Genomic DNA, 26,810 nt, shown 5'->3' with positions numbered 1-26,810 from the left:
TATTTATTTATTTGTTTCGCATTCCGGGCGTTGCCGACGGCCTCCTCTCCTTGGCTGTGTTTCAAATCCCACTTCCAGTGATGGGCTGGCCCGGAGGGGCGGGGGTGCCATCCTTCCAGGGAAGCACCAGGTGCTGCTCTGGCTCAGACCATGGCTGGGCTTCTGGGCCAGGGTGCCTAGGAGCGCTGATGTCCCCCCAGGGACAACAGGGGTCACTGGAGCAGTCCAGGCCAGCAGGGTACCAGCTGCTGCCATGGGAACCAGAGGAAGGGAGTGGTGAGTCATGAAGGCAAAACAGTAACACTCCTCATTCTCCTCCCACGGGGTCCTTTAGAGACTTGGGGTCATGGCCCCCTGGGGCCTGGGGTAGCGGCGTCTCACGTCATACAATCTTACCACCCCCCTCGCAAGATGTTTGAACTGTGCCTTCCATGCTCTCCTGGGAGCCCAAGAATTGGGCTGCTCTGATTTGCCTCGATAGCAGCAATAACCTCAAGTACAACTCACAGGTTCTGAGCATATGCTGTGTGCCCGGCCCTGTGCTAAAGGCTCTATATTCATTTCCTCACTTACCCCTCCACAGCCCATCAGGCAGGAATGATTATCATCCTCCCATTTGACTGATCAGGAAACTGAGGCACAGAGAGGTTAGTGCCTTGCCCAAGGTCACACAGCTAAAGAGTGGTGGGATAGGACTTGGACCACAGCAGCCTGGCTGCAGAGCCTGCACCCTGCCCCTCACCCCCTCACCCCCCATTGCCTCACCACATTTAACAGCAAGAGGACAAGCACGCAGACACTGGGCTGGCAGGGAGAGGCCAAGGGGTGTTATCCTGCATTCAGGGGAGGTCCAGGCTGACGGGAAGGATGCCAAGACACCACCCTCCCCACTCCTTTGTGCCTGGTGTCCCCTGGGGTACTCCCATGACTCACCCTGGCGAGGCGTTCTCTCAGAAGCCCCTCCAGACATTCTGAAGCTCAGGAGGCCGGGGACTTTCAGGGGTGGTGGCTAACGTGGACTCTGTCAGCTGCTCCTGTGGGGATGTCCCCTGGCCAGGCCAGGCGAGGAAATGTCCACAGGAGCCCATGGGGTCAGCATTTGCTGGATGCATAGGCAGCCCCCCACTCATCCTGTTCCCATGGTCAGCTTGGGGCTGACTCTGGGCCTCGGACTCTAGCTGACCCTCCCACAGGTCAGGCTGCAGGCTTCCTGGAGGTGGAGGCCAGAGGGCTCTCCAGAAGGGCTGTCAGGCAACTGCCTTCTGCCAGCAGCTGCTCAGCAGTAAGAGCTGGCAGAGGAAGTGCTGGTCCCACTCTGTTTCTCCCCACGGGCTCGAGTCCCAAGGCCCTCAGACAGGTACGGGTCTGGCTGCTGCCACCACCCCTTGGAGGTATTTGCCATGGGGCAGTGACTACGACAAGCTTCCCCAGCAGGAGAGCAAGTCCTGGCCCCTCCATGTCCTGAGTTGTTTCTGGGGATGATGGGTCCAGGGCCCCTGCGGCCCCCTTCCCAGGAAGGCCAGGACCCCTCTGGGGTGGCCCCGCAGCCCCCATTGTGAAGAGTGTTTCCTGGGGCTCTTTAGGGGACAGTGGGAACCCAATGCCTCTTCAGCCAGAGTGGTCAGCGAGGGCCTTGTCAAAGGCAGGACCTCCTTGCCGGCCTGGCCTGGCCCCCTGCGTGGACTCGGTTGCAGTCACAGCCCACTGACAGCCCTCCCAGCTGGAGGGGACTTCCTGGTGGCTGAGCGGGGTCCTGCTCGGGCCTTATAGTTCCTAAACAGTCAGTTAGGGTGACAGAGGACCCTGAGACCAGGAGTGCTGTGGACTGTTCAGACCCCAGAGAGGCGGTGGAGGAGAGGAGACATCTGAGGACAAATGCACAGTGAGGACCATGGGGGCAGGGATGACTGGCGGGAACCCAGGGCTAGCCTCGACAACTCCTAGGACTCTGAGGACAGTGCAGCTGAAGGAGAGGTGTCTAGATAACCCCGCTTCCCCCGGGGGAACCTGGGGACCACGCTGATCCTGCATTGCTCTGGGAAAAGGGAGATGGTAGCTTCCCTGCTTCTTCCAGAGGTTTGGCTGTTTGCAGGAATGGCCCAAACTCCGTCTTCAGGGAGAGAGGAGTGGAGAGAGAAAAAGCATCAGAAATAGGAGGATGCGGGTTTCAGCTGCCCTGAGGATGGCAGCCCAGAGGAGGGCCTGTGGGAGCTGTGACCTCCAGCTGGTTCTCCAGGCTGGCCCCCGGGCTCCAGACACAAGTCCTTTGAGGCATGCCTCAGTTTCCTACTCTCTGTTTGTGTGCACAGCCACTGACTCTCCCTGCTGCCTCCTTTTGCTGAGTCTCAAGGCCCTGGGAGGCTGTGAGCCATGCAGGACAGCTGGCAGGGGGGCTGCCCTCAGATAGGAGCTCTGGGGGGCCCCAGCTTTCTCTGGGGAGTGTTCTGAATTGGAGGAGGAGGAGACATGGCCAGAGGTCAGAGCGGGGTTCCCTCTGGAAGAATGGGGGTAAGAGGGTCCTCCAAGGCCTCTTGGGATGGGCCCTTCAGAAGAAACCACAGGCGGACTTGCATTGGCCAGCCCATCGAAAGGCTGGCGAGCGCAGCTCTGAGAAAGCCCTTCCCGGAGGCTCCCGAGGCAGCTGATCCTGCAGCCTGGAACTGGGAAGAGGCAGCAGATGGCGTCCTGCTGGAGGGGTCTCTGGTCCTGGGGATGGTGGGATGGAATGGTCCTCGGCATAGCCACTGAGGCAGGCAACTCCCTTCCCGAACCTTCGAGAAAGGAAGCAGAGGTCAGCTCTGCTCCTAAAGAAGCACAATCCTCTGACACCCTGCTGGAGGGGTCGTGCATGCCCTGGGCAGGGAACTGTCTTCATTGGCCGAATTTCATAGACCTTTGACCTGGGGTCCTTTTTGAGAATATGTGGGCACCAAAATCTGTTTCTGAAATTGAATCACAGATTTTCAGGTTTTCTTTAAAGAGTGCCTGGGCCTGACTCCCGGCTAGTTTCAGCTTTGAGCCGTTCCCTATTTTGAGACCAAATACGTCAGCCCAGCGCCAGGAAGCACACAGAACCAGTCTCGCCCTTGACACTGGTGACATTCTGGGCCAGATCATTCTTTGTCGTGTGTGGGAGAGGGCTCCTGGGCACTGTCGGATGTTTAGCAGCACCCCTGGCCTGTACCCACCAGATGCCAGTAGCATCCTCCTGAGTTATGACAATCAAAACCGTCTCCAGACGTTGCTAAATGTCCCCTGGGAAGCAAAAATATGCTCCCGGTTGAGGACCGCTAGGTTAGAGCTGGCAAATTCCGGTTCATGAGTCAAATACAGCTCTTAGACATGTTTAGTTTGGCCTGCAGAGAGTTTTAAATATTTTTTAAATTAACTGACAAAATTTTATAACCAACTTCTCCTGGAAAATCAGAGGATTTGGCCACGCTGGCCTGCCTCTTTACAAGGCAGGAATTAGTTCTGGCTAAGCGAGCTAGGGGGTCTCTTTAAAGGGGTCTGATGGCTGCCAATTCACCAGAGTCTCCACCACTCCCTATCATCTCCTGCACTGAGCTTCACGGCCTTTATCATTCTACACTTGGGGCAAGGGGTTTTCTTCCCTTCCTTCATACACACTCCTTGCCTGACCCCAAGATGCATTTTCATCAGCAACTCTTGCTTTAAAATGTGAAACAGGGGCCAGCCCCGTGGCCAAGTGGTTAAGTTTGCACGCTTCACTTTGGCGGCCCAGGGTTTCACTGGTTCGGATCCTGGGTGCAGATGTGGCACAGCTCATCAGGCCACGGTGACGTGGTGTCCCACATGCCACAACTAGAAAGACCCACAACTAAAAAAATATACAACTATATACTGGGGGGGCTTGGGAAGAAAAAGCAGAAAAGGAAAAAAAAAGATTGGCAACAGTTATTAGCTCAGGTGCCAATCTTAAAAAAAAAAAAAAATTGAAATGCTTATGTTAAACCTCTTGGTTTCTGGACACTCCATTGCCTCCACTATTCTTGACATCTCCAATCTTAAATAATTAGGATTCCTCCTAAAGTATCTAAGGATTTTTTGGAGAGGAAGGAGGTGATTTAAAAAAATAATCTGTAACCACCAAGTGCTTAGGCAATCCTGGTGCATTAATGTCCCGGCATATTAGTCACGTATTTACACAGAGAAATGTTCTTTGTCATTTCAAACATTTTAAAAAAATTCCTAGTGAAGGGGCTGGCCCCGTGGCCGAGTGGTTAAGTTCGCACGCTCCGCTGCAGGCGGCCCAGTGTTTCGTTAGTTCGAATCCTGGGCGCGGACATGGCACTGCTCATCAGACCACGCTGAGGCAGCATCCCACATGCCACAACTAGAAGGACCCACAACGAAGAATATACAACTATGTACCAGGGGGCTTTGGGGAGAAAAAGGAAAAAAAAATAAAATCTGTAAAAAAAAAAAAATTTCCTAGTGAAAATTCAGTCCTATGGGCATTTATGAAGTGCTTACCAAGGGCAAGGCAGTCTGATAAAGCCCATGAAGAATAAAATGCTGAACAGGACACAGACCCTGATCGCAAGGAATTCACAGGCTAGAGGGAGAGACAGGGGCGTGAGCCAAGAACTATAATAAGAATAGAAAGACCTGGAAGCTGCAGGGGGTGATGCAGGGAAGGTGTGCTGGGAACCGGGGAGGGAAGAGATTCATTCCACTGCTGATGTGAAATTAATAAAACGAGAAAGAGAACATTCTTTCCCCATGTAAATCTTCCCAGAGAGGCCAGAAAGTCTTCCTACGATGTTCTTACTGCTATTGCTGAGCTATTTTTGTATTTCATTTACTATGCCCCTATCAGGGACCTTCCCTCTCTTCAAAGCCCAGAACAAAAGCCACCTGCTCCTCGGCATCTCCCCTGAGCCCTCCTACCCTCCATTATCAGTCTCTGGCCATCCTTCTCTCTCCTTCCAGACGGGACGGTGCTTGAGAGCAAGGACCAAATCTGGTAGCCTCTGGTCCCTCCCGAGCCTCCCTCAGAGCCTCCCACTCAGCAAGTGCTAAGTGAATATTTGTTGGATAAAGTTCTAGCCCTCCCTTTCCAAAATCAATGTCATCACTGCAGGAAACCGTTAAAATAAAACAGCCGAAATGTGTAAAAACTTTCAAAAACATTTCCATTTTTAGCAGACTGTTAGAACTCATCCCCCATCCTGCCTTTTTCCTTTGTTGCTAATTCTGAATTTGGGGCTAGATGTGGTAGGCAGTCCCCCCTTTTAATCTTTAAATATAGTTCTGACTATAATTACATTTTTATGCGGCACCGAAACATCATATCCTGGTAGCGGGGCATTCCTGCACTGTTAACATCTGAGTTAAATCTCCTTCGCGTCTGTCTTCTATTGAGGACAGTTAGGAAGTCTAAGATGAAAGTGATCGACATCATTTGTGAATTATGTGTATTTCCTTACGCTGTATTTCAAGGGGTTTTGCTCCTGGTGGTTTTGCGAATACCGGGTTGTCTGGTAGCCGGGCTTTCACTGAAAACCCCTTTCAAGACTGGAAACCCAGCATCCTGGCATGGAGGACACACACCACGTTTAGAAGAGGGTTTGCCTTGGGTTAAGAAGTAAGTTGCGTCGTGTGGTACTCTTTGCCAAGGAGCCTAATCCGTCTAGTAAGGGACCCGAGAACTGGAGGCCACACAGAGAGCTGGGCGGATCAACACGGAAGGGGCTCATCTCGTGCCGTGGACGCTGCTATCTAATTGCCATCATCGCCAGTCCTCTCCACAGGTATCAATATTCCCATTTTGCAGAGGAAAAAACTGAGGCTCGGCGGGTTAAGTGACCCGTCAAGGTCCTGCGGCTAGCTAGGAAGCTGATGTGCCCTCAGTCCCGGGCGGTCCCTCCCCTGGCAGTTTGACTCCAGAGCCAGTGGCTGAGTTCCCACTTATCTCCCAGGCCACTCCTGTTCCTGTGCCAGTTCCACCCGGTATGCCTGACACCAACGCTTATGCGGTTGGGTGTGGGACCCGTCAGGGCCAGAAAGGGAAGGCTTGTCACAGGAAAAAGAACCACAAGGCCAGGGAAAGAGGGTTCGTGTGGCATGTGCCTGTTACCAGCAGGCACACCCTCATGGTGACTCACTCACCCGCCACTGGAAGAAGAGGACGGTGGGGACGGCCATTTTGGTAAATTCCAGGCTCTGGGCCACCCTAAAGAGAGCCTGCATTCCTGGGGCTCCTCGGGCCTCCTGGCATGGCTGTGGGGCAGCGAGGATTTGGTGCACATGGCAGGGTGCATCCTGTGCCTGATGGCTGTCGTCCCATGGGGCTACCCTGTCAAGAGTGCCAGGCCGCAGGGGCGTCAGTGGCAAAGGTCCGTTTTCAGCCGCCCCACCGTTCTGCTCTTCACTTCTCTGACTCCACATGGCATCAGCGGCCTGAAGGAGAAGGGGCCTCCAGAAGCGGCAGCATAGCCAATGCCTCCACTGGGACATCGACCACCACAGAGCCCCTGTTTTCAGTCACCGTGAAGATGCTGGACTGGTGGATCCAAAGGAATTTTAGGCTCAGGCTTTCCTCCAAGTGGGACCCGCTTTTGACCAGATCCCATCTCTGCTTGGGGAGGTGAACAAAGACCTCCGACTCTGGCTGGGACGACACTGGAAGGGGGAAGGGCATGTGACCCAGGAAAATACACACTTCTCAGGTATGTGGACAAAAGGGTGGTGGCAGGACCTTAGCCAGGGGCCACGCCCATGGCCGGCACAGCACACTTTCCAAATCAGTGATGTGAGACTATGTGGTGTTTGGTATCACTGTCTGAGTTGGAACTTGGCTGCACTGATGAAAAGAGAAGAAAAAAGCCATCCCCAAACCCTGGGGGATCCTGCCATCTATGGAGGAATTGCCAGGAGCAGGGCTGCCCCTGGGAAGCTGTGAAATGTCTCTGGCAAGATTGTCTTCAGCTTCCGTGACCTCGCCTGGTGCCCCGCCCATTACCAAAGCTGCTCTTAAGAAATAAAGCTCATATCAGTTGTTTACACTTTAGCAAGAATTTCGTTGTGTCAGCCCTCTCACAGGGGCATTTTAAGCCAGTGCTGCAGTTGCTAAATGAAAGCATCTGTCTCTGAATAAGGAGATTTCAAGCACCGAGAATAAGGGAAGAGATGTTGGGGGCCTTGGCAAGGCCATCCCCAACGCCCTAAACTCACCATAGCCCCATCATAGAATTTGGTCCATGATAAAATTCTACACAAATGTAAAGTCTTAGTCTGATCTACCCACACAGGATGAAGCTTTGATCCACCTAACTTTGCATACAGATTTCCTTCGAATTTAAATTCCCTGGAGGTAGGAAGTGGATTTCCAGATTCCGGGCCTCTCTGTATCACACCCCACGCTGAACAAAATAGTTCTCATATACAGAGTCTAGATCAGCGGTCCCCACCACTGTCAGACCAGGAAGCCGTGGAGAGCCTGGTGAAGGCTGCAGACTCTCCCGTCTTTGTTCTCAGACCATCTGGGGAACTTGCAGGAGTCTGAAGACCCTGGGTTTGGAGGCCTCTGGGAGATGACTCTACTTTTCATTCACATTCAGTACCCCGTCCGTACTCCACACATACTCTCCCTTCAGAAAGAGCAAAGGTCTCATTGCCTCAAGCAATTCAGGAATGCAAGGCCAAGGTTGGGGCTAGATGAGGAGAGATGGTGTGGGACCAGGGGGATAAGGTGCCCAGAGGAGGGAGGAACACAGAAGGGACGAGAGAGAGATGAAGCCAGAAAGGGTGGACATTAGGGGTCCCCCTGGGTCCTAAGCGGTGGCACGCAGCTTCCAAGGAACAGGCAGAGTAGCCACTCACCAGCCAGAGTGGAAGGAGCTCCGCGTGTGTGCTCAGCAGCGGGCGAGGCTGGAGTGTCCCCCTGTGGCCTCTGAAACTGCTCCTTCCGGAAGCAACTCCCTCCACGGGGGCCCCCTCCCTCCTTCAGACTGGACTAAACCCCCAAGTGTCTCAGCGCCCAGGTCAGGGCTGTTGCTCCAATGCAACGAGGAAATATTATTTAGCCGGGATATTTTTAGCAGGAAGCAAGCTCGGAGCAAATGTCATGTGAGCCATCTTCTCTTACACGGCAACTTTGGGCTATTTAAAGAGATGGTAATTACGCTCCTGCCACCACCACGATCAGGATCAGGACGAACTGAATGCATGATTGCAGGAGCCGCTTGTCGGCTGCGTGGAGCACTTTACGCTAATGGAGCCCAATTTTCAAAGCCGCCTGCCTAAATCTGTCCGGTCTCGCAGGCGGACACTTGAACTGGCACTGGAAGGTTGGCAAACTGCTCTTCAGGGCCTCGTAGCCACTCCCAAGAGCAGCTCTGAGGGTGCTATGCCTAGAGACCCCCCCATCCTGGCAGGGCTGCTGCCCACCACTGACCCCCCGCCTCTGAAGAAGGTCTTGCCTTGGATTTGGGATGGTGATAGTGACGGTGTTGATGTCCACATGCAGTCCCATCAGGCTGGCATCTTGCAGAGAAGCCACCAGCTCCCCTCGAAGGGACAGCAGCCACAGGGTCTGGAGAAACAGGACACATTCATAATAAACAGTCTGGCCCAGGAGAAACGGTCACTAGGAGATCAAAGAGAAGGTGCACTTGAGGGGACACTCAGGAAGATGACACGGCCAAGGGGCAGATGGGCAGGACCAGGAGGCAGGGCAGCAGGTCACTCAGGGAAGAAGGCAAGCTGGGCACTTGCGCCCCTTATGCTTTAGGGGAGCAGACCCCTCGCAGGAGCGCTTGGCACATAGTAGGTACATACCACGTAGCTGAAAGAATAAAGGCACTGTTACCTACTAGCAATGCCAGCCAGGCAACCCACTCTCCGCCCAGGCCAGGTGCAACTGGAATCCTATCCTTGATTCCATCCGCAAAACTTCAGTGGGACGTTGGCAATCGGGCCTTGAATAAAGGTGGGTGTCTGGATGGTGGCAAGAGGACAGGCAGGAGTCCCTGGCCTGTATCCTAGGAGGACTAGCAGGAGGAATTCAGGAAACTTGAGAAAGGGAAAACTCACTGACTTCAAATTTTCAAAGGGATGTGAAATGGAAAAGGGACCAGCTCCTTCCGGGAGGCTGCTGAGAACCACTTAGGACCGGCAGAAGGAAAGTTTGGGTAAACAGCTGTGCAATATGGGAAGGTGGCCTTGCAAAGGAATGAGGTCCCCATCACTGGAGACTTCGAGGAGGGAATCTTAGCATGGGAAGGCCTCCTGCCAGCCTCCCACCCAAAGCCGAGGACTCTTCCTCAGTTTCCCTCTGGGACGGCCTCAGGCCTCTGCCTGGGGCACCGGGGAAGCTTCCAGCTTCGGCTGCCAAGACACGGGCCCAGAAGGCTTGGCTCTTGTCTACCAACACTCTCCAGAGGAGAAGAGAAGTCAAAACCTCCTGCCTTGGAGTGTCCCAGAGCACAGGCCTGGCAGAACCTTCCAGAAAGTTGCTCCTGCCTCACCTACCTATTCTCTGGTGCTTCCCAGGGGCAGGGGCAGGGGCAAGCAGAACTGAAGAACAAAGAGGAAGCAACGTCTCCCGGCAAGCGGTAAGCAAAGGTGAGTAAGTAAACATTTCTGCCTAAGCGCAGAAGCACCGGCAATTACCCAGCAGGAGGCCAGCGAGAGAGCAGTGCAGGCCGGGTTGTTTGCTCATTAAGACAAGAAAATCATTTATGTTCTGGGACTCGAGTGTCAACAGACCCAGGGAAACGTCGTTGCCTCAGCTGTCGCCCTGGGCCCGGCCAAGGGGGCAGCTGGGGTCCTGGGCACAGCTGGCGAGGCAGAGAGCGGGTGTGCAGGACACATGTCCCATCAGAGTTGTCCCCCCAGATCCTCCCATCTTGTCTTTCTCCCTAGTTCACCCATTTCTCCCTTGCCTTTTTCCTTTCCTTTCCAGATCCAACAAGCAAAGGTAGAGAGAGCACTTCTGTGGGCCGGGCACGCTCACCAATGGCATCATACTTACAGTGACCACTCACCCCAGGTTACCAGGGACTGAGGGGGTGCCCCGATGCAGGACTTTCAGTGACAAAACCGGGCCAGTCCCAGGCAAACCGGGACAGTTGGCCACCGTACTGCACTTGAGCCTCGCAGCCAGCCCGTGGGGGGCACCATTCTCCCCATTTCACAGATGAGGGGGAAGGTGATGGGGGGGGCGAGAAGCTTCCCTGAGGCTCCTGCAGCAGCCAACCGTCCACCCAGCTGTTCTCTCAATTCTTTCTGCTTTCTCCAAAACCCGCTTTGCATCTGCTCCAGACCTGGGCAAGGAGGTCTCAGCACAAGGAGGGCATCACAGACCAGCAGAAGGACCCTCGGAGAGCCCTCGTCAAAGGCCCTCAGAGATCATCTGACCAACCCTCACCCCTGTACAAGGTGAGGAGACTGAGGCCAGAAGGGACAGACTCACCTTGACAATAACCCCCTGCCCATGCCCACGCCCCCCACTCCTCCATACGGACAGAGAGGGGCTCCCAGGAGGAGAAAGAAGTGAGCCGGCTCAGCTTCTGGGGAACAGTCTCAGTTCCCCAGCTCTGCTGCCCTTTGGCCCCGAGAGCCCCCACTGGCAGCAGGCTCAGGACGGCCTTTGGGGAGCCCTTCGACTGAGCCCCACTCTTTCCTTGTCTTTGGAGGTGCTGCCTTCACTTGGGGAGTGAAGAGGAAAGAACAGGGCAGATGCCTGAGGTTTGGGGAGAGGATAAAGAGGACTCAGCATTTCCCTTTGCCACCACCAAAGCTGTCCCCCTGTTCCCACACCTGTCCCTCCCCTGCAACCTGGAGGAAGGCAGGGAAGCCCCCAGAGGCTGGGCTTTAAGACGGAGGGAACAATTCTGCTTAAAGAAGGAAGAGAAGATGTGACCAAGTGTGCAGCCAAAAACGCACCGTGCCCTTTAAGGCCGCACACGGAGGCTATATTTAGGGCCGAGGACATTCAGCAGGACCTCGGGCAGCCTTCACTGGGAGCCATCGCTAATCACTGCATTGAGTTTACAGGTGCCCCTGGGCACACTTAACCCAGGGCAATGAATAGTTATTGTGCGGCCTCCCGCTCAGGGCCTGTGGGCACACTTAAGCGAGCTCGCGGATCGCTGCAAGCGGGCAGGGCTCGGGTACACCCTTGGGCACCCTGTGCCTTCAGCAGGGAGAGGCAGAGTATTAAATATCTATGTGCCCTGTGCCCACAGCTGCATTTAGCCAAGGGCAAGGCCGGTGAAACGGCTTTAATTAAAACTTAATGCAAGTTCAAGGTGCAGACACGGAAGCAGCGGCTGCAGAAGTCACCAGGAATGAATCAGTCAATTCGATGAGGTTCTCAGGTGGGGGAAGGAGGGAACGGGGAGGGGGCTGGAGCAGCCGAGACCCGTCTTCTGCCCTGTGCATGTTGCCCACCTCTCTGCATCTGTGTTCCGCGATGTGGGGCCACCGCAGGCTCCCACACTTCGTTTGGTGAAGAATGCTGGACTTCCAGGCTTCAAAGGCAGGTCATCGGAGACAAAGCAGGAGCCTGGGCTGGAGCAGGTCCTGCTTTTCTAAGCAACTCGCCCCAGTGTCGGGTAATACTGACAACACCGTCCCCCTGGCGGCAGCTTCCAGAATTACAGGCCCAGTGCAGAGGGAGAAGCGACCAGCTGGAATGTCAAAGTACCTGGTGTCAGTGCTTGGGGATGCTGGGGTAGGGCCCTGCGATTCTTAGGAGGACCAACACCAGGCTTGGTGTGGCCACTTGTGCCACTGCAAAGGCAAGTGGGCAGAGAAAGCCGTGCCCACTCGGCCCCTGACCCTTAAGAAGCAAAGCCATATCCGAGGGCTCGGCCGATCTGCCCAAGGTGGCAGTGAGCCGGGCTCAGAGCTGGAGGAGCACAGGTCTTCTGAGCCATGGTGGGGGGACTCTTTCTGCCTCAGCTCTCTCATTTTAAAATTCAGACCAGATGAGAACACAGCTATAAGCTCTTGCGGGGGCAACGGTCCACATCTCATTCAAATCTGTTCTCTTAGCACCAGCACAGCACCTGGCATATAGTAGGTGCTTAATAAATGCTTGTTGAATGAATGGTGATTATCATAAGCAAGATTATCATAAGTTTGCTCCAAACTCCTCCTTTCACTCTTCCTTTTCTGTTCTCTCCCTTCCCCTCCCTCCTCTTTCCTCCTCGGTCCCATCTTCCTCGTCCTCTCTGGCAGGGGTCACACACTGGCACCCCCCAGGCCAAACAGCATTTTCTTTGAGCCACACAATGTTTACAAAATTAAAGTCAACTTTTTAAAATTTCACGTACAATTGTGGATTTCCAGTATCTCTTGAAAAGTTGGAGGATCTGGCTGCGTGGGGCTGTGGTGGAGCGGAGGCTGCCCCTCTGCGGGGCGCTGGGCTGGAGGCTGTGCTGGCTCCAACTCGCCACGGCTCCTGCCGCTTTTCCCGGTTCGCAGCCTGGTTCTGCCACTTAGCAGCTGAGGGCCCTCGGGCAGACCCCCTAGTCTCTCTCTGCTTAGTTCTCTCATCTGTAGAATGGGGATGACGATGGCACCCACGGCACAGGACCGCTATGACCATGAAATGAGTTAATACTCGTAAAGCGGTTACAACAGTGCCTGCACAGAGCGAGTGACGTAAAAGTGTTTGCTAAATAAATGAAGACATGAGTACAATTCTTTACTGCCTCCTCAGTCTGGCACACTCGTTTCTGCTGCAGGTTTGGCCCCGGTAGGTATTTGTATTTGTAACCCCACCCACCCATCCAAATTTTCTTTAGCTCACAGAGGCTCCCACAGGACTAGAGAGAAACCTGCCTTCAAGGAGCCCACAAGGCAGCGGAGGAGCTCACTTTGGAAGAAACCTCCATTTCCTGATCTTTAAAATGGAGACATCACACCTGCTTGTATCTGAGGTCCTTTTAGGGCTAGAAGTCTATAATCCTTTGACATTACCCCGTCAAGAAGGAGCATTAAACTAGCAACTTTTTCCATCCAGATAGAAAGAACGCAGCTTTCATGATAACCCCAGTCCTTCCCACTGTCCCGCATGCCAGCTGCAAGGGGAAGTCGAGAACATTAGTTCAGAGCCTTTCATACTCCCAGCTCTACCTCTTCCCTCCTCCCAATTTGCTCAGACAAAAAAGCGCAGTGGAACCGGGCACCCAGCCAGTGCCCACGAACGTCTGTGGGAGAATCACGCCACATTACACCTCCACTGCCACCTCTCTGCCCAGCCACGTCTTGAGGCTCAGAAGCCATGGTCTCTGGAGAGAAGCCCAGCCTGAGATGTCCCCCTGCACCCCCCAGGCACCTGAATGAACACAGGCCCAAAGTGGATGCTCTCTTGGCCCAGCCTGGATGTTATCACTGGACACTTCATTATACAGCGATCACTCTGCTCCAACCTTTTCACCCCTCTTTGATATATTCTGATTTCCAACCTGTAATTTGCTTTTGGAAGTAGGGTAAAATTCATGTGTGCAAATGAAAGGGGAAAACAGAGTTAATAGGCTGCAATTATAGGTCAGTGACTATTCACAGCAAATATGATTAACGTCAACCGACTGGAAGCCGGGCAGGTCTCTGGAAAGAGGGCTGGGAAGTGAGATGGAGGTCACAGGGACTCTGAACCCGGGTCCGGCTTCCAGGCTCCTGCAGGTCAGCCCCACCAGGAAGGCCCTCAGCGCTGGGGGACATTTGTGGATTTCAGGAAGGTCAAACCTGGTTGTCAGAACAAGAGCTCGTGCCTGAACGTCCCTTGACAGGTGACAAACATTTCCTCACACCTGCCCCCTTCGACCCTCACAAATGCCTCACAAGGTGGGCTTTTATGCCCATTTTACAGACGAGGCTGTTGAGGCTCAGAGAAGGGAAATGACGAAGCCGAAGTGTTGATGGGGTGGGGATGGGGGGCGTCAAAGAGGATGGTGATTGCGGAAAGAACGAGAAAGAGAAGAAACAGGATGGTTCCTGAAATTTCTTCCCCCAATATGGACCACAACCCCCTCGGGAGAAACCCCGGGCTTGGTCAAGGACAGGAGGACAAAGAAATGAAGGACAGAGGAAATGCAAGTGAGGAAAACATGAGGGGTCTGTGGGGCAGTTCGCCCCCTCTCAGGGGCCAGGCAGTGGAGTGAAGGTAGCAGAAGTGCCCAGGAGCTGCAACCCTCTGGCCCCAGGCCATCAGCCGCGGCCTAAATCCGGGTGGCTCCTTGTCCTCCTGGCCCCCAAAGAAGCGTCAGCTCCCCCTTGACTGGTATAAGCCCACCTCTCGAACCCCAGATCCAAAACCCGCTTCTCTGAGCCTTCCCTCGGCGAGGTCCTGTGTGGGGCCTGAAGCTCATGCAATTTGGGAGAGGCCGTCTCTAAGAAAAAGAATACACGAATATCTTACTTTACAAATTTTACAGTCACATGGTCTTGTGAGCACGTAAAGGGCCAGAGCCCTGAAGCTTATGCTCATTCAGCTCTGAGGTCAATCAGCCTCTGCGAATCCAGCAGCACCAATTATTGCCTTCAGTAAGCACTTACAAAGGACCTACTGTGTGCCAGGCCCTAAGGCAAACACTGCGTGCCCCACTCTGCCACCCCCACCAAAGACACTCCAGATTTGGTAGGAGACGGCTGTGTGAGCAGATCCGTTATTAATCAGGGTCGCGGGTGCAATGATAGAAGCAGGTACAAGGCACAGAGGAGGAGATCAACAATCAGGAAGGCTGCCTGGAGCAGGCAGCATCTGAGCTGGGTTAACATACCCAGTGGTCTTTTGAGATCCATGCCTGTAAACCCCGAGAGGGCAGAGCCTGGGCCTCACCCCTCTCCTCTGACTCTCTCAGCTCCGCTTCTACAGAGGAATAACGTGCGGTGTCCCCTTTCTTGACACCTGCACTGAGGTTAGCTCCTTTGGTCTCCCAGAACGGAAGAGGCACAAGGTGCATCAGGTGTCCGTACAGGACATATTTCCATACTCGATTTTCGAATATCAGGCTGGAAAAATAGTCACCATTGGGATCAGGATGCGGGAAGCTGCCCATTTGGCAAAGGATCCAGGTGGGTGGGGTTCCTCCAGGCCCCTAGAATGAGAAAAGGACAGAAACGAGGGTGGAGCCTGCGGAGGACAGAAATCTCAGGCACCAAGGTAGCAACGGGAGGGCTGCTCTGCCTGCAGCAGGTAAAGAGCAGTGATGGGAAAGGCCTGGGAAGGTGCACCCACGGCAAATCCCACTGGCTCTGCCTTCCGAAGATATCTGGAATCCTGCCCCTTCTCCCCACTCTGGTCCCTGGCCTGGGTTTCTGCAGCTGCCTCCTCTCTTGTCCCTTGGCTTCCTCCCTCACCCCTCATCGTCTGCAATCCACGCAGCAGCCAGCAGGATCCTGTTCAAAAGTAGGTCAGATCACGTCCCTCCTCTGCTCAAACCTCCTCACTTCTCTCCAAGGAAAAGTCCTGGAAGGCCTCACATCACTTTGCCCCTCAGCTCCCTGACCTCCTCTCCTACTTCCTCACCTCCCTCCCTCTGCTCCAGCCACACCGGCCTCCCTATGACTTCTCAGGCATGCCACGCACACACCTGCCTCAGTGCCTTTGCACTGGCTGTGCCCTCTGCCCGGAACTCCCTTCTCTTAGATTCCTACAGGGTTCCCTCCCCACCTCCTTCAAGTCTTTGCAGGGGTTCACCTTCTCAATGAGCCCTCCCTCTATTGCCTTTATTCTTCCTCTGCTTCTTTTTCTGTAGCACTTACTACCTTCTCACCTGCTATCTGATTCCCTATTTATTATAGTTACGGCTTGTCTTCTCCCACCCAATGTCAATTCCCTGGGGCCAGAGTATTTCCCTGTTTTGTTCATCACAGCATCTCGAGTGCCTTGAGAAGTGACAGGCATATAGAGGGGCTCTCAGTAAATATTTGTTGAATGAGTCCGGGTCAAGAGACTATGGGTAGTTTTTATCTTCTTTGGATGTTCTCTAGTTTCCATAATTCCCTTGTACTGGGTTTGTCATGATTTTTTCAAAAGATCCTTTTTCAAAGCTCGCAGTTTAGGGGCCGGCCTGGTGGCATAGCGGTTAAGTGCCCACATTCTGCTTCAGCGGCCCAAGGTTCATCGCTTCGGATCTCGGGTGCAGACGTGGCACTGCTTGGCAAGCCATGCTGTGGTAGGCATCCCACATATAAAACAGAAGAAGACGGCACGGATGTTAGCTCAGGGCCAGTCTTCCTCAGCAAAAAGAGGAGGATTGGCAGCAGATGTTAGCTCAGGACTGATCTTCCTCAAAATAAAATTTTTTTAATTAAAAAAAATTTAAAAAGCTCGCAGTTTCGTTTTCAAATTCTTCACTCCATTGTGTATTTGATGGGAGATGAATCTGCTATTTCAGAAACAAGCCCTGGAAGCCTTTCTGGGGGGATTCTCTGGTGACACGCTTCCCTTTTAAAAGCACGCGGTTCCTGCCTATATCTTTAGTGAGAGATCAGGCCGTGCCTCTGGCGGATGGAGGCTCTGAAAGGTGCGAGCTCGCTGGGGAAATAAAGTGTCGGAGCCTGGATGTGCAAATTGACCCGGGTCGTTTTAGTTTTGCATTCACGTCTGCACTTTGTAAATATTTGCCTGGCTCCCCGCGGCTCGCACCTGCTTGCTGTCCCCTCAGGTTTATGGAGAGCGGCAGGCACCGTCATTTCTCCATCCCCACCTGGCGCTGCGAGCGAACGCCGCTGCCAGGGAAGAAAACTCTCCCGCGAAAGCCACAGGTGTCTGACAGCGCCTAAAACTAATGGCCTGTGGCTGGCCGCTGTGACTAATTCTCTGATTATTGACTTTATGATTTTACGCTTAAAACTTCTTTATAATAACACACAGAAATGTTTAATGGGCTCTATCCAGAGCCATAAAAATTACTTATTGAACAAGCGTTTTAAAACTATTAATCTATTGTTTTCCATTAATAATGGCTCTCCAAAGAACAGGCGACAGCTTAATGTATCCACAGCATTTCTCCTCGAAAACTGGCCTTTTTAATACATAAATGCCGCTCCCAAGGCATCGCGGGCTGGCTGGTCGGCTGGCCGCGGCTAACCCGCCCAGGGCAGATCCAGGTTCCACCAGTCCCAGAAGGTGCTTTAAGGATTTCCAGAATGAACAGGGGCCCTGGGAGGTCTTCAGAGTCCCTGAGAGAGATCTGAGAGCCCCACTCCTCAATTTCTCTCTTTCTGTGCAAAGGAGAAGAGGAATTCTAAGGGCTTGTTCTGCAAGGTCCACGACGGAGAGCACAGAGAGAAGCCGGCAATGTGCACATCTCTCTACTCTTCTTCCTTCCAGAAGGTTCCCAGTAATCACCTGGTGGTACCCGCCCCTTCCCACTTTTTCTGCTGGCAAGCCCACGGCTCAAAGTTTTCTGGGCTACCACGCCCCCGTTTTTTGCTATCTTAGGCGCACAATCCCCCCAGGCATGGCTCGGTTCCCACTTCAGGTGGTGAGGCTCACCCCTTTCACCCCCATCCATTTACTTTCCTGGGTGATGCAGATTTGGGAGCATCTTGGCACCACATGGGCACTTATTCTGGGGTCTCAGGCTGTCTGCTCATTGAACAAATATTTATTGAGCATCTACTGAGCACCAGGCAGTGTTCTTGGTTCTGGAGATACAGCAATAAACCAGAAACCCGGGGACTTTGCCCTCACGGAGCTACCTGCTGTGGGGGGAGCGCAGGTGACAAGCAGGTGAACAATCGTAGCTCATTTTAACTAGTGAAGAGTACTGAGAAGCCAACAGGAAGAGACTGTGATGGGGTGGGCGAGGACTGCTTTAGACGGAGCATCTGGAAGGCTCCTGGAGGAGGTAGTCTTTGCGCAGAGATTTGAGTGACAGGAAGGAACCAGCCATGAGAAATGGGGGAGGAACATTGTAGGCAGGGGAAAGGCAGTGCAAAGGCCCTGGGGGTGAGGTGTACATACGGGCATCACTATAGGCGACGGCCCAACCCAGCCAACGACTGTTCCTTACCTGGCAAGTGCAGGATTCTGCTCAGTCAATGCCTCAAACCCTCTATGTGGCTCCTGGGGATCCACAGAGCCACGCAGTCTGAGAAGCACTTCACCTCACCTGTCGAACAAGAAGATGCTTCTGAGAAGGAAGGAAGGACTTCAATGGAACGGTTAGGAAGGGGCACATAGGATTCATATTGTCACAACCAAGAGGGACCCTTTACTCCACGCAGAGGTCACAGTTCACAGAAGGTCAGAGGAGAAATGTCTTAGGGTGGGGCTTCTCAAACTTGAGTGTGCCTACAAATCACCTGGGGGTCTTTTTAAATTACAGATTCAGATTCAGTAGGTCCAAGGGGGGAACTTGAGATTCAGCAATTCTAACAGGCTCCCAGGTGATGCCGATGCAGCTAGTCCAGGGGTTTGAATCCCACCTCGGTTTTATGTGTGTGTGTGTGTGTGTGTGTGTGTGTGTGTGTACCACTTGCTTAGTTTCAATTTCTTCCTGTGAATTGATTGTATGATGACAATGGTGGTGACTATGGTGATGATGATGATGGAGATGATGATGATGATGATGGTAATGATGGCGACGATGGTGATGACAGGACTTCACAGGGTGGATGTGAGACTTGAATGAGTTAATGCCGACAGTGGTCTTTACAGGGTGCTCATCACAGAGAGTGGTGCCTAAAGATGACAGGTCTTATGACAATTACTATCGCCCAGAGATGCAAGGACTTGTCCATTGTCACAGAGCAACAGGATCAGGTGACTAAACATCCCAACCATCATTTTCCAGCTCATCACATAGTCAAACAAATTAGAGTGTCAGAGAAATCGAATAAACGTTAGGGCGCCCACAACCGTGAATCAATACCAAAGCCCATGTCATGTTTCTCTGCTGCTGCTCGAGGCACATCTGACCCCTGGCCGGCCTCAGGGTCATCATTGTGGACAAGCTTCCCACCGTGTGGGAGAGTTGGTGGAGAAAATGGGGGCTCTAGGCTGAATCTACACAGCACAGACATGTCATAGCCGTGTGCAGTTTAAAAGATGTGAAAACGCCCAGGTAGGAACTTGCACATAAGTCACGTGACTCATAAAAGTGGACGAGGGGCAAACCAGGGCATCTTTGGAGCTTTGCAGCTCAGCTGAGGACCCCCAGTGGAGGTCACAGCCTCTGCACAGGCCAGAGGTGAGAGGCAGCATGCAGTGTCCTGGTGACAACCCACCTCTACTTCTGCTCATGCCACCCCTAATCCACTCTCCACATGGCATCAAGAAGGATCTTAAAGTGTAAATGAGATCATGTTAGTTCCTTCTCAGAGGGTTTCAACAGCTGCCCTCTGTCCTTGGAATAAAATCCGAACACTTCCACAGCCCACAAGACCCTGCCCACCTCTCTATACTCTTCCATCACCACACTCTGGCCAAGCTGGTCTTTTCTCCACCTCAGGGCCTCTGCACATGCTGTTCCCTCTGCCTGTAACACAGTTCCCCATTCTTCACATGGCTCCTCTTCATCCAGCAGGTCTCAGCTTCAATGTCACCTCCTCTGGGAGACCCTCTGACCACCCCGGCCTTGTGTTTGTTTCCTTCCTGGCTCACATCACTGTTGGAAATTACATTATCCACTGCTTCACAAGATTTCTGTATAATTCTCCCACTTGAGTGAAGACAAGTGCGGATAAGCTTGTTTTCCACTCAAGTGAAAATGAGCTTGAGCAGGACAAGGGCCGTGTCTGCCTGTTCACACTCTGCTCCCAGGGCCTTTCCATTGTCAGGGCCCAGCACGTAGTAGGTGTTCACTGACTGCTTCTCCAGCAAATGGCCATGGCTGCAGCCTAGCGTGCCCAGGAGAGGCAGTGATGGAAGTAATGACCCGGTGATTTGTGTTTCCCTTCCCCCCCCAGCACATTAATTATGAACTCCATGAAAAGGCATAAATTGTGTCTAACATTCCCCACGGCACCCCCACACCTTGTCCCGTGCCTGACATCCCAAAGCCCTGATAAATACGTGTTAAACACACGCTTTCATTGCGAGTACACTGGAGTTTTCTGCACTCACACAGGAATGACAATGTCAAGTTTGGCCACAGCAAGAAGAATCATGTTGGATGTGACATAGTTCCCCAAACACAGCCCTGCCCAGGCAGCCCTAATGGCCTAGAGTTGATAAAGATCTTAAATTAAATATACTTGACCTTGAGAGAATTATGTTAAGTGAAATAAGCCAGCGAGAGAAAGATAATCTGTGTATGACTCCACTCATATGAGGAATTTAAAACTATGGACCAAGAACAGTTTAGTGGATACCAGGGGAAAGGTGGGGTGGGGGGTGGGCACAAAGGGTGAAGTGGTGCACCTACAACATGGCTGACAAACATTAATGTACAATTGAAATTTCACAAGATTGTAACCTATCAATAACTCAATTAAAAAAAAATTGAAAAAAAAAATATACTCTAGACCTGGCTTATCTGACAACTGGAGAAATGGGAAGATGGAAAAATCTTATCTCCTGGGTTAACTTCTCTCTCAACAGTGAAATGAAAGCTGCCGGGAAGATCACAAGAAGCACGGGGCCCCAGAGTTGGACGGTCAGGGTTCAGATCCCGGATGGAGATTTGTGACCTGGGGCAAGTCATCTAACCTCTCTAAGACTCCATTTTCTCTTCTGCAAAATGGGCACATGTGCCCATAGAAAGGTTTGGCCCTTTGCCCCCAGCTCCTGGGAGGTAAATTCTAAGTGTGTGGACTGTTCTGCCTGAGAAGTGTCTTTGTCTACCTGGGGGCCTTGAGCCACACAGCACAGTCTATGCTCAGGATGTGATTTATGGTGGGGGGCCTTGGACACTATCAGCTCAACCTCTGGAGGGGCTGGAGACCAAGGCCAGCCACGCAGGTGGTCAGCCATGCCTGTGTGACTGAGCCCAAGTAAAAATCTGGATGCCAAGGCTCAGGTGAGCTTCCCTGGTTGGCAGTCCTCTGTATGTCATCACACATCGTTGCTGGGAGGGGTCAGCACTGTCCGCACAACTCCGCTGGGAAAGGACGACCGGAAGCTTGCCCCTGGACCTCTTCTGGATGCTGCCTGTGCACCTCTTCCCCTGGCTGATCTTAATCCACATCCTTTCACTGTAATGAACCATAACCATGAGTATAATGGCTTTTCTAGGTTCTATGAGTCCTCCTGGTGAATTATTGCACCTAAGGGGGGCCTTGGGGAGCCCTGACCTTGAAGTTGGTGTCAGAAGTGAGAGTGGTCGTGGGACTCCTGAGCCTCACAGCACAGTGACAGCACCTCCCGCACTGGGGATCAAGAAGGTGAAATGAGGCAAGGCACGTAAACCCCTCAGCACAGGGCCCGGCCTGGAACAAGTGTTCAGCAGTATGTGCTCTCCTCTGGGGTCTGCTGTTTGGGGTGGTGGCTAACTGCAGGGACTCAAGCCCGCCTGCCTGGGCTGACATCCGGCTCCACCACTCGTGGCTGCTGGACCTTAGACTGGCCATTCCCTCCCTTGGACCCTGGTTTTCTCATCTGCAAGTCGCGCTCTCGTAAGGAGGAGCTAATGGACACAAATCCCCGAAGGCAGGCCTGGCACAGGACACACACTCCGAGTGCCGGTTTTCATTATTGAAGCAAGTGCTGCACTCTGAGTCGGAGGATCCCAGGCCCAGCCCTCCTGCTGGCACCAGCCGGCCACGTGGCCTCCAGCACTTGGCCTCCCAGAATCCATTTCCCTGTCGGGAGGCTGAGAGACCGAAACCCAGTCTTCTGCAGAAGGCTTTCTCACTTCCGAAGTTACCCAATATCTCCAGGTTGCTTATCAATCTGCTCAGTGAGGAAACACCCAAAGCCTGATGCAAGCCACAAAAGCATGATTTATTGACCTGTCAAAAATGTCAAGTGCAGCGCTTGGCCTGTCCTTGTTTGACTTGAAGGGGAGAATCCATGGGAACACCACAGGTTGAACACAAAGAGACGATGGCCCTGCAGGAGAGGAGGAGCAGGGAAGAGGGTTGGAACACAGCTGTGTGCAGACAACAGCGCTGCTGCTGATCTCCCTGCTCTCGTTCAGTCCATCACATTCATTTGAGCGCCTACCCTATGCACTGACCGAGACAGGTAAAGACCCACCAAAAAACAGGTAAAGAAATAAACAGACAATCTCAGATAATGATCTGGCTCTGAAGAAAACAGAGCAATGACATACAAAGAGTTTGGGTTGGGGAACGTCAGTGTTAAAAGATAATTTTCAAAAAAGGAAACATTAGCACTCTCATACAGGTAAAAAAAAAATGAACCTGTGTTAAAGATTTTATTTAACTCATTATTAATGAGGGAACCAGGCAGATGTTACAACCAGTTCAAAGGAGAAATCAAAGAAGAGCTACATTTATAGATGAGGAATGTTGAAATGAATTTGCAAACAGACACAAAACTGGCTTCTGCCGCAGAGGGGGATGGAAGTCAATTGAACAACCCCTGACGCAATTTATTTGCACATCGTCCAAAGACAAGAATCATTTGCATTTGTCATGGGTTCTCTACAACTCACGACATTATGAAATAGCTCAGAGGCAACGAAAGACAAACACAGGGAGCGGGAAGGGGGTGCTGTAAACAAGGCAGTTTTCCACTGAAGACGCGCTCTCATCTTTTTTTGCTTATTCCAAATTTCCTCACATCAGATAAAACATCGCTGAGAAGTGACATTTGAGCCAAGAGGGTACCAAGGAGTTCGTGCAAAGCTCTGGGGAGGGGCATCCCCAGCAGAGGGCACAGTAGGTGCAAAGATCCTACAGTAGAGAATGAGCATGGTGTGTCTAAGGAACAGAAAGAAGGTCAGCGCGGCTGGGGCCAGGGACAAGAGGGCGAGTGGCGGGCACAAGATGAGAAGAGCAGGCGGGCGCCAGAAAAAACAGCGCAGGCTGGGATTTTGCCTTAAGCGTGAAGGGAAGCCCTGAAGAACAGGGAGCGAGGAAGGGACAGCATCTCACTCGGGTTTTAAAAGAATCTTTCTGGCTGCCAAGACTGGAGCTATTTAAAAATGACTGTAGGCAAGAATCTAAACTTAGAAAGAAATTTTCCTCAGCAGAGTTTAAGAAACAATCCTGGAGCCAGAAGCTGGAAAGAAGGAACGGACAGTAACAGGGCTCCTGCCTCCTGGTGGGAATGAGATGGGTTCAACCACTTTGGGAACCTGATAGAACCTACTAAAACCAAACATTCCTACCCTGTGACCTCCAGCAATTCCACTCCAACAGATGCCTGAGCACGTGGGCACCAGAAGACGTGGACAAGATCGTTCGCCTCAGCACTGTTACTTCCTAAACCTGGAAACCACTCAAATGCCCATCAATAGTAGAACGGATTCAGTGGTTTACTCATCCAGTGGACTCCTGTACTGCAATCAAAAGGAAGGAACTACTGATACGTGCTGATCCACGGACGAATCGCAGACACAATTTGCTGAGTGAAAGAAGCCAGAGTTAGAAGAGCATATACTTGGGGCCGGCCCGGTGGCACAGTGGTTAAGTGCGCACGTTCTGCTTCGGCAGCCCCGGGTTCGCCAGTTCGGATCCGGGGTGCAGACATGGCACCGCTTGGCACACCAAGCTATGGTAGGCATCCCACATATAAAGTGGAGGAACATGGGCACGGATGTTAGCTCAGGGCCAGTCTTCCTCAACAAAAAGAGGAGGATTGGAGGCAGATGTTAGCTCGGGGCTGATCTTCCTCCAAAAGAAAAACGAAGAAGAAGAGTATATATTCTCTGATGACATTTACAGGAAGTTCAAAACAGACAAAACCAGCCCTAGGGTTTGGAAATCCAGATAGGGTTTACCTTCCTAGAGAAAGAAAAGAGCAAGGAATGATTGAGAAGAAGCCCAGGAAGGGCTTCCAAGGAGCTGATGCCGTCAGCCTCGTCCCGGGTGGCAGTCACAGGAGTGTGCACTTCGGAACAGTGACTGAACCACACACCAGAGCTGAAGGGAACAACTGTGAAGCGCTTTGAAACGGATCCCCAAATTACTAGGTTCCTTCAACAGAAAACTGGGTGTCGTCCACCGCACGCGTCAGGACTATTTTCTTCTATGCACATTTTCATCAGCTTTGAGCTATTTTACAGCTCTGTGAGTTGTTGAATACTGATAATACTGCAAAGGATGCTTGTCCAGAAAAACACACACTGCGTCCAGTGGAGTTGTAGTTAGTTACTGACCTACGGAGACTGACCAATTTTGTATCCATTAAGCCAATCCATTCCAGCATTCCTGACGGCCTATATTGTGTCCGCTCCTGGATTCTGCTTCAAACCCATTGTAATGTCATACTGGTTCCCTCATTAGTTAGTGAGTTCAATAAAATCTATGACGTGTTCATTTTATATTTGTATAAAAGTCATGATTATACCCTTTTAAAAAAATTCTCCTGGGGCTGGCCCTGTGGCCAAGTAGTTAAATTTGTGAGTTCCACTTCGGTGGCCCAGGGTTTCGCTGGCTCAGATCCTGGGCATGGACATGGCACCGCTCATCAGGCCATGCTGAGGAGGCGTCCCACATGCCACAGCTAGAAGAACTCACAACGAAGAATACACAACTATGTACCGGGGGGCTTTGGGGAGAAAAAGGAAAAAATAAAATCTTTAAAAAAAAAAAAAAAGATTCTCCTTTAACAAGATCTATATGTTTTTCTGTATTTATGGTAGGCTCCAATAAAAAAAAAAAAAGGTTAAATAAAAAAGTTAAATTTAAAAGGACGGGACAGGGCACTGTGGTTCCATCTAAGACTGCTATCATCAGCCTTCAAGTCTTGGATGGGACAGGGCCAGGCCAGCTGCCAAGGCCGACAGTCTCCCCAGTGCAGTTTGGCAAAGAACGACAGGACCATCTCCTCGGCCTGGAATCTGAGCCCAGCCTGCAGCCTTGCGGCCAGAGGGACAGCCGGCTGTCCGCTGCTAACTTCATTCACTGAATTCAAAAGCAAGAGCCGCGCCCCGCTCCTAGGAGGCAGGCCGGTCCCTGCTCCTCCCTGCTCGCTGGATGCTGAACCTGCTGCGGCCTCCCGCCGGTTCCCAGCAGGGGGGAGCGCTATTATTATTTGATTAATTCACAAAACAAAGACCTGGCTTGGGCAATTGGGCTTGAAGTAAGGTTCTCCAAGGGCGAGTAAATCTGAAACTAGAGCAGAGAAATAAACCAGGGAAGGAGAAGTGGTTGTCTCTGACATTTAGCTCCATCCTCGCCAGGGAATTCTTGCCTCTGCCGTTATATTAAGAAAAGCTGCGCAAAATCGACCTTGCAAGAGGCCAGGGGCAGCAGGTGGATGGCGGACGACCACCCCTCTTCGGTACCTGCTCCAGTACTCCTCCTGGAGCTTCTGACCCCAGTGATGATTGACAAACTATTAGGAGAAAGATGTGGGCTTAGGTTTTGCCCCCTCACCTCTGCACCCCAGCTGAGGTGGTCCCTGAACTTAGCCGTCCCAGCCTCGGGGTGGAATGACACTCCATCCCCAGAGCTGACCCCCACCTCCGAGAGAAGTGGGTGGTACCCAGGGACTGGGTTGGTGGGGGACAGCGCCCAGGCCTCCTCCTCCCCCACCCTCCCCTACTCAGCTTCTCCGTCACCTTCATTGTCTTCCGAATTACAAACCTCAGCAAACGCGAAACAAAAGCCCTGCAGTGAACGGCCAAGCCCCAGCCCGGGGGAAGTGGCCACAGCCAGCTATTGTTAACATTCAAGCCGGCCCTTCGAGGCCTCACTTCCCACTCCCATGAGCTCTCAAAGTATTTCTTAAAAGTGGATCTCAGCTGGGGAAGGGAGGCAGCAATTCTGTTGCTAAGGAAAATGAGATTTTCTCTGTCTCCTCACAATTCAGTAGCTTGTGACCAGGATCCCTGTCATCGGGAAACCTGAAATCAAGCATCTCTTGGTCAACTTGAACCCTAATTTGTTTTAAGGACCCCTCTAAAAAAAACAGTGAGTGTTCCGTTTTCTCCCAACGTTCTGGGAATCCTTTGCAAGACGGAATGGCTCAAATTCTGGGAGCCTGAGGAAGGTGGGAACGACTATGGCTGGACATCATCTGAGAGGCCAGCCACTCCCAGACCACTCCCACACCTGGTCCGGCCTCACATTGGGGCCCCTCTTCCCACTTAGATGTGAGGTTTCAGGATTCTGAGAGAAAATACTTGGTTTCTGCTCCAAGGGGTATGGGAGTGCTTAGTGCTCCATTGGCTTCTCCCAATTCCCACAATAACCAGGTAAAACCTTTGTGAACGGCCTGGATAAGGCATACTTACCAGACAACTGCCGAGGATCTCCCCTCTCCCCCATCCTCAGGCTCAGCAGCTCTCTCCTGCCCTGGATGAATTTATCCAGAAGCAGTTCCAAGCGCATACGTGAAAGGTCAGCCTCCTCCCTCCCCTCCAGAGCAGGTCTCAAGGGTCACTCAGGTGCCAAGGAGCACAGGTGGGAGCCCACATCTCTCAACTCCTCCCTGCCCCCCTTCTTTGGCGAGATTAACTGTGTTAGCCCTGGGAGCCCCAAGTAAAGATGGTGACCAGAAGAATGACAATAGAGGGGCCAGCCCTGTGGCCTAGTAGTTAAATTCATTCTCCCATTTGGGAGCCCAGGTTTTGTTCCCAGGTCATACACCACTCGTCAGTCATGCTGTGGTGGCAACCCACATACAAAATAGAGGAAGATTGGCACAGCTGTTAGCTCAAAGTTAATCTTCCTCAGCAAAAGAAGAAGAAGAAGAAAGATGACAGTAGACTGATTCTACTGAAAGCCAAAGGCTGAAGCTCAGC

General features: G+C 52.3%; 1 protein-coding gene across 1 annotated transcript; it reads right to left on the bottom strand.

Moving 5' to 3' along the window:
* On the bottom strand, window positions 1–26,397 carry C5H1orf127 (chromosome 5 C1orf127 homolog). Its single transcript, XM_046661782.1, is given in 19 exon segments — window positions 1–248; window positions 934–1,193; window positions 1,195–1,589; window positions 1,592–1,696; window positions 1,699–1,839; window positions 1,842–2,110; window positions 2,291–2,361; window positions 2,481–2,683; window positions 2,686–2,721; window positions 2,724–2,771; window positions 6,427–6,653; window positions 7,808–7,896; window positions 8,423–8,560; window positions 13,316–13,455; window positions 14,819–14,912; window positions 15,025–15,077; window positions 18,003–18,130; window positions 21,892–21,982; window positions 26,301–26,397. Coding segments are annotated over 18 exon segments (2,568 nt in total). The 3' UTR covers window positions 1–248; window positions 934–950.
* Between the last annotated feature and the right edge of the window lie 413 nt (window positions 26,398–26,810).

This window comes from Equus quagga, chromosome 5 (assembly GCF_021613505.1).
Source record: "Equus quagga isolate Etosha38 chromosome 5, UCLA_HA_Equagga_1.0, whole genome shotgun sequence".
Lineage (NCBI taxonomy): Eukaryota > Metazoa > Chordata > Mammalia > Perissodactyla > Equidae > Equus > Equus quagga.
The sequence above is the reverse complement of the archived record's forward strand: the minus strand, read 5'-3'. Positions and strand labels throughout refer to the sequence as shown.